This window comes from Haplochromis burtoni, unplaced genomic scaffold (genome assembly GCF_018398535.1).
Source record: "Haplochromis burtoni strain Fernald_Lab_line unplaced genomic scaffold, NCSU_Asbu1 Contig_50, whole genome shotgun sequence".
Taxonomy (NCBI): domain Eukaryota; kingdom Metazoa; phylum Chordata; class Actinopteri; order Cichliformes; family Cichlidae; genus Haplochromis; species Haplochromis burtoni.
This window is the reverse complement of record NW_024582411.1, coordinates 1,399,834-1,407,000: the sequence shown is the minus strand read 5'-3', so window position 1 is coordinate 1,407,000 and position 7,167 is coordinate 1,399,834. Positions and strand designations below refer to the sequence as shown.

General features: G+C 38.1%; 1 protein-coding gene across 2 annotated transcripts in view; it reads left to right on the top strand.

Annotated features, from left to right (window-relative positions):
* The window catches only part of kars1 (lysyl-tRNA synthetase 1), a 12,528-nt gene extending 5,361 nt beyond the window's left edge, over window positions 1–7,167 (top strand). For both annotated transcript variants that reach the window (XM_005929543.3, XM_005929542.3), the window contains 9 exons: window positions 1,404–1,529; window positions 1,692–1,811; window positions 2,926–3,088; window positions 3,394–3,567; window positions 3,725–3,810; window positions 3,894–3,979; window positions 4,066–4,192; window positions 4,316–4,459; window positions 6,656–7,167. In XM_005929543.3, coding sequence (XP_005929605.1) covers window positions 1,404–1,529; window positions 1,692–1,811; window positions 2,926–3,088; window positions 3,394–3,567; window positions 3,725–3,810; window positions 3,894–3,979; window positions 4,066–4,192; window positions 4,316–4,459; window positions 6,656–6,730 — 1,101 coding nt within the window. In that variant the 3' untranslated portion in view covers window positions 6,731–7,167. The remainder of the gene's footprint in view (window positions 1–1,403; window positions 1,530–1,691; window positions 1,812–2,925; window positions 3,089–3,393; window positions 3,568–3,724; window positions 3,811–3,893; window positions 3,980–4,065; window positions 4,193–4,315; window positions 4,460–6,655) is intronic.

Here is a 7,167-nt window from a genome sequence, read left to right as displayed (position 1 = left end):
GTGAGCACCACCCGTGGGAATCATCATTGATCAGAGTATCCTAGCTATATTGCCAGTTATCACAGTATGTGTCAGAAATAGTAATACAGAACTGAACGCATAACATAACAATGATAAGAATGCATGAGATTATGGAGGGGGGGCAATATCTATTACAATACTTCCATCTGTGCCCACCCATTACATGAGTCCCACACTAGTCTAGCAGCATTTGAGTTGTTTGTCTTAGTCTTATGATATTTATTCAGTGACAGTTAAGGATCACTTTTGTGTTCACTAACCAGCTTTGGCTGCAGTGTCCAATAAGCAGAAAGCTTTTACAGAGGAGCTAATATTGCTGTGAATGTAGACTTTAGCCTCTGTTAAGAGGAGGGAAACAAATATATCTGCTGTTAGAACTGCAGTAATCAGTATTGGGCTACAACAGTTCATCAACTAACTAGTTTCTTTTTTAATTCTCACAGCAAACTTTTTGTTCAATGCTCTATTTAATCCACAGCTCTGTAGTGCGCAGTTGCAGCTGAAATAGACCTGCAGTAGAAATGTATTTAGGAGCAGCTTGTGAATAAAAGGTATGATGACGATGATGCTGCCATGGTTTAATATTAATAATGGACTCCCTTACTGAGAGGGTGACCTCAGATGGAGCGAAAAACAGCAGCACTTGTTACTATAACAACCATTAAAACTTTTACTAGAAAAAAAGCTGGCAAGAGTCCTTAAACAAACCACCTCTTCAGCAAGACCCAACGTGGAGAAATGTGAACTTCAGTGTAGCTGCTGCCATCCACTGCCGTTTGTTTGATACAGCAAAACTATAAAACTACAGAAGTTAAAATAAGAGCATATCTGTGCAGATGAACTGCTAACTTACTCTGATATCATCTTTAGGCATGCTTTCTGTTTGAGTGATACCTGCAGAAGACAGGGCTGAATCTGGTCTGTTTTCTTCCACAGGCCAGTAAAAGTAAAACTCTGCACCACTGACCCAGTGCTGTTAGGCAGAACTTATTATTAACTCCAGTTCAGACCTGCACCATTAGAACATGTTTTTGCAGCACAGGACAAAACCCAGTTCTAAGGATGCTGATGTTCTTGCTTTTATTCATTGCACTCTGACAGACACTCAGTCATTCACACAAAACACATCCACATGAACAAACACCTAATCTAGTGAAGGCTGTTTTAATTTATGCCTTAGCTTAGATTAAATGCAATGAAAGTTGTTGGTTTTTTTTGTTTGTTTGTTTTTTTGGCAGATGTTGTAGTTCCAATTAAACCACTGGAAATATTGCCAGTTTTGAAATGTAAAACGATGGGCAGTTCATTTTAAAAGACCTTTTTTTTCCTCTCTCTTTTGAATAATGAATATATTTTCCCAATGTGAATTCTTTCACTCAAAGGAAACACGATTCCGCCAGCGCTACTTGGATCTGATTCTCAATGACTACGTGAGGCAGAAGTTTATAACTCGCGCCAAAATCATCACATATCTACGCAGCTTCCTAGACCAGTTGGGATTTTTGGAGGTAAGTTGGATTTGAACATATACCTAACTAATCTGTGTTTGTCTGTTTGTTTTTTGGTGTGTGGATTTTATAAAATAATGTTCTAATAGTTTGTATATTTGTTTAAACATATTGTAAGTTTAAATCTGCCGTGCTGATTCATGTTTTATTTTTCTGCTTCAGATTGAGACGCCAATGATGAACATTATTCCTGGTGGTGCAGTGGCCCGCCCATTCGTTACTTATCATAATGACCTGGACATGAACCTGTATATGAGGATTGCTCCTGAGCTCTACCACAAGGTAATGTGCTATCCCAGAGTCATCCATGTATGTCATGCTCCTCTGTAATTGTTATGAAATTATTATGAAATGCATCTGTCAGATGTGTTGCACTAACTCTTTACAGCGTGACAACTGATGTGATGGAAGAGATTTACAGATAATTTCAACCCTGGACTCTCACTACACCTTACCACTAATAATCACTAATACTCTGAATCATTTTATTGATCTTGAGTAGATAGACTTCTGCTTACTATTAAATGTATTTGTTATACACTCACTGGACACTTTATTTGGTACACCTTGCTAGTACTGAGTTAGACCCTCTTTTCCCTTCTGAACTGCCTTAATCCTTCGTGGCTTAGATTCAATTAAGGATTAAGGTCCTGGAAACATTCCTCAGCAATTTTTGCACATCATTGATGTGAATCTTCCATTTCATCACATCTCAAAGTTGCTCTCTCACATTGAGATCTGGTGACTATGGAGGCCATTTGACTACAGTGAACTTATTGTCATGTTCAAGAAACTAGTTTGAGATGACTTGAGCTTTGTGACATGGCATGTTACCACCAGTGGATGGGTACATTCTGGTAATAGGTAGGCAGTAGCATGTTGCTCAATTGCTGCTAAGGGACCCAAAGTGTACCCCTACACCACCACCACCAGCAGTCTAATGGCTTCATGCTTTCGTGTTGTTTGTGCCTAATTCTGCAACTAACTTGTATTGAATTGTAGCATGTGGTCTTCTGTAGCCCATGTTGTGTGTTCAGAGATGCAGTTCTGCATACCTTGGCATATTGGTTATTCTAAGTGGTTATTTGAGTTAACTGTTACCTCCTCTCAGTTCGAAGCAGTCTGACCATTCTCCTCTGACATCATCAAGGCAAGTTTGACCAGAAAACTCTAAACTATAAACCATAGAGATGGTTCCAGTCGATCAGCAGTTTCTGAAGACACGAGTTACTGCCATGTGATGAGAATTTCCCGGTTCTGCGATACCTAAAGCACATCTGATCTTAATCAGTTTTTTTGGTGTTCTAGTAAATCGGGTGAACCACTCAAAACTGTTAACCTGTATTTTTCTACCATAACTGAATTATATACACTGTCCATCATATGTTTCCCACAGATGCTCGTAGTCGGTGGCATAGACAGAGTGTACGAGGTTGGCCGTCAGTTCAGGAATGAAGGCATTGATCTCACTCATAATCCGGAGTTCACCACCTGTGAATTCTATATGGCATATGCTGATTACAATGACTTGATGGAAATCACGGAGAAACTACTCTCAGGTAAGTAGAGACTACATCGCGGCCATGTTATGTCATTGGTCAGTGAGAGTTTTCTTTCACACACAGTTATGACATTATGAGCTGTAACTCAGATTACCTCCTGATAAATTGAGTTGCATTAGAATATGTGACTTGATTTAAAACCTAAATGGGATTCGTTATTTGCTATTTGGCCAATGACAGTATAGAAAGCAGTCTTTGAAGCACAATGATGATGTTCTAAATGGCTTCATGAAAACTGATGTTAAGTTGATCAGAGCTTTCTCCTCAGGGTCTTTTCAGTTTTGTCACTTTGTTTGCTGCAGGAATGGTGAAGCACATCACTGGAGGATACAAGGTGACTTATCACCCTGATGGTCCAGAGGGACAGGCCTATGAGATCGACTTCACTCCACCATTCAAAAGAGTGAGCATGACTCATGACCTGGAGAAAATTATGGGAGTGAAGTTCCCTCCTGCTGACAGCTATGACAGTGATGGTAAGAATCTGTGAAATGTATAACAGACACTTCACATGCGAAAAATTACTGCTTCAGAAAAATGACTTCATCATCCTTACAATAGTTGATCATTAGGAAATATGTGTATTATTCTCTTGCAGTCATTTTTTTCCTTTTACTGTTTTCCCTTTTTTAGAGACACGTAAATTCTTTGACGACCTGTGTGCCCAGAAAGGAGTTGAATGTCCTCCACCCAGGACCACTGCCCGTCTCCTTGACAAGGTGGTTTATAAATTTACTTAACCTGTTATTCTTCTTTTTTCCTCCGTTGAATCTGACTTGCTAATGGCTTTTTACCCCCACAGTTGGTTGGAGACTTCCTAGAGGTCACTTGTATCAACCCAACATTCATCTGTGATCACCCACAAATCATGAGCCCTTTAGCAAAATGGTGAGAAATGCTATCTTTAGCCTTCATATTTATTTAAAATGGCAATGTTCAGATTCATACTGACACTTCTGACCCTTCTGTTACAGGCACAGAACCCAGAAAGGGCTAACTGAGCGTTTCGAGCTCTTTGTGATGAAGAAAGAAATCTGCAATGCTTACACTGAGCTGAATGATCCGATTAGACAGAGGGAGCTGTTTGAGCAGCAAGCCAAGGTGTGTTTAAAGGATAATATGACCTGTTTCACTTCTACTTCAGTGCACTGTCCTGTTCCTGCTGTTCTGTCTTTATGCTGTGATGGTATTGCATGTCAGTGATTTGAGGTGGATCTTTTTCAGGCCAAAGCTGAAGGGGATGATGAAGCCATGTTCATCGATGAGACCTTCTGCACAGCTCTGGAATATGGTCTGCCACCAACTGCCGGATGGGGCATGGGCATCGATCGTCTCACTATGTTCCTCACAGACTCCAACAACATCAAGGTAAATTAAAGTCCTCATGGTGAGGATTAGAGATGTTCTGCTGCCTATTTTCCTAAACCAGGGGAAAAATTAGACTAACCAATTAGTCTTAAACTTAAAAAACAAAAATTTGCAAACCGTTTAATGTCAGAAACTTTGTTAACAAAGTAATTAATTATTTAATCACGTTTGGCAATATTAAATTATGCTGCTTAACTGTGCGGCACCTCGCGTCGTGCATTATGAACATCACATATTATAATCTAGACAAAAAAGAAGAAAAACACTTAAAGCTATGTCAAATATAATATGAAAACATGATACTACAAAAATGTTCATGTATTATTAAAATATGTAAAATTTACCATCCCAAAACCTAAAAAAAACTGTGATATCGTGTTATATCGTGCATTATGAATTAGGCATGCTGTTCGAAAATTCATGAAAACCACTTAAAACCACTCATAAATTATCCATTTTCTTTCGTGAAGTTGGGTCGCGGGGACAGCAGCTTAAGCAAAGAAGCCCAGACCTCCCTTTCGCCAGCCACCTCCTCCAACTTATCTGGGGAAATAATAAGGCGTTTCCAGGCCAGCCGATAGATATATTCACTCCAGCAGCACCTGCGTGTACTCCAGGGCCACCTCCCAGTAGGACGTGCCTGGTCTCGACACCGCGCTCACCTACGCCATCTGGTGGCAGATAGGACACAACTATTTACCAACATTTGGTATCAATTTAAATGTAAAGCAGTTAGATTAAACAACAAATACATCTGGTTCTGACTAGTGACAATAGCAACGATGGCTAGTCGGCTAGTCACTCACATCCCTAATGGGGATGCCCAATTTACTGCTGTTCTGAGGTGTTCAATAGGTTTATGTTTATATTTATATGCTGTTTTTTGCTGTCAGGATCAAACTAAAAATTTCATCTGTTCCAACTTCAACAGGTGAATCATTCTTAGTTCTGCCAATGGTTTCTTCTCTAATTAAATTTCTCTCTATTTTTTTTTCTGTGAAAAATTCCACTTTTTCTTTTTTTCTTTTTCTTTTTTTTATTGCATTCAACCAGTTTTAAATTAATTTACATTTGGTGTTAGAGTTGGTACCCTCACTGTTTCTCCTGGAGCAGAATAATCACAGGTGTATGTTTTTATTACCCATAGAGTGGCTGACAAATGCATTAGACACATCTTACAAAAGCTTGTTTAAAACTAAAAATTTCTATCATGTATTTCACAAATAACAAATTGAATTTATAACTGAATTTGAGGACTGGAAATGAATTAACATCCAAGAAAGGGAACTGATTTTTTTTTCCCATTCATGGATTCAAGTAAATACCTGTAATTTGGCATCTCAGTCAAAAAAATAAAAATATGCTTATTTGTAAAATAATAAATATTAAAATTCATGGCTCCAGTTTGTTCAGTTCAGTTTTGTTTATATAAACTAAATCACAGCAAACAGTCCCCTGAAGATGCTTTACATTGACGTAATACAGAGAAAAAGTACAGGATAACAACAGTAATTATATTTTACCATTAAAAATAGTTTTGATAAACCATACTTGATAAATTTGTTAAGTACTGTACATTTGACGAAGAGAACTTACATTATAGGTTCATGTTTTTATAAACTTGGCTATTTTAGTTTTGCTAAATGTATTTATTTTTATTTACCCTGGCTAATTTCGTATTTTTCTGATGCTAGGTGTCTTGGTCTTTTAAATCTTAATCCTTGCTCGTAATCATGTTACGTTAAAGGATGAGCCAGGGTTGCTTTTATTAGGGATGCTCCTGATGACTAATATCTAGTCATTTAAATTAGACGGGGGGGAAAACATGATCGTCGACTAACGTGTTCAGAAAACATTTAAAACTGAATACACTTTAAATGCACAAGTGAAAGATTGGCCAAATTGTTGTTTAGTGTGTGGTTAATGGTAGTTACTGAGACTACATTAAAATTATTCCCCAAAAATCAGTTTGTAGTCTAACTATGTAAGACAAAATGGTGCCTTTCTTGACTTGTATGTTTAGACTAAACTGCCCCAGAAAAGCACAGAATTGGAGAACTACCAAGAATAATGGGTTAATGAGAAGCTACTGTATGAACAAAAAAAACGAGTTGCTAACGTCTGCCGGGCAGTTGTTATATCTTTGTGTCATGAAAAAGAATTCTCTGCTAACATTTCGTTTTTTCACCTTCACAGGAGGTGTTGCTGTTCCCAGCCATGAAGCCTGATGACAATAAGACAGCAGCGCCATCAGAGGGCACCTCTGTCTAATAACATGACCTCGGACCTCTCCTGCTATCACACCTTTGCAGGAGTCGGCATGAAGAAGAAGAATGAGCCTTTACCTCATTGTTGTCGTCAGTGGAGTTTCTGGGTCTTGTGTTTTATCAATGTTAGTTTGTCAAATGATTGATAACTTCTGTCAGTAAGGAAAATCATCAGGTCTCAAATACACGTTTTGGATTTTCTGGGTTTTTTTGTTTGTTTTTTATTCCATACACTTTCGCAATCCTGTCTGATCAAAATATACTTTGAGCTATTTAAAGGGATGCTTTAGGGTACAGCATATAATAACAATGTTCAAGACCCTCTAATACTCAAGTCTTTTTACCAGGTCTACTTAAAATCCTTGTCTAAGTTTTTCAAGTTGGACTCCACAATAATCCTTTGCCAAGAGGTTTGAATAAAGTTCATATAAAGTAAACTGA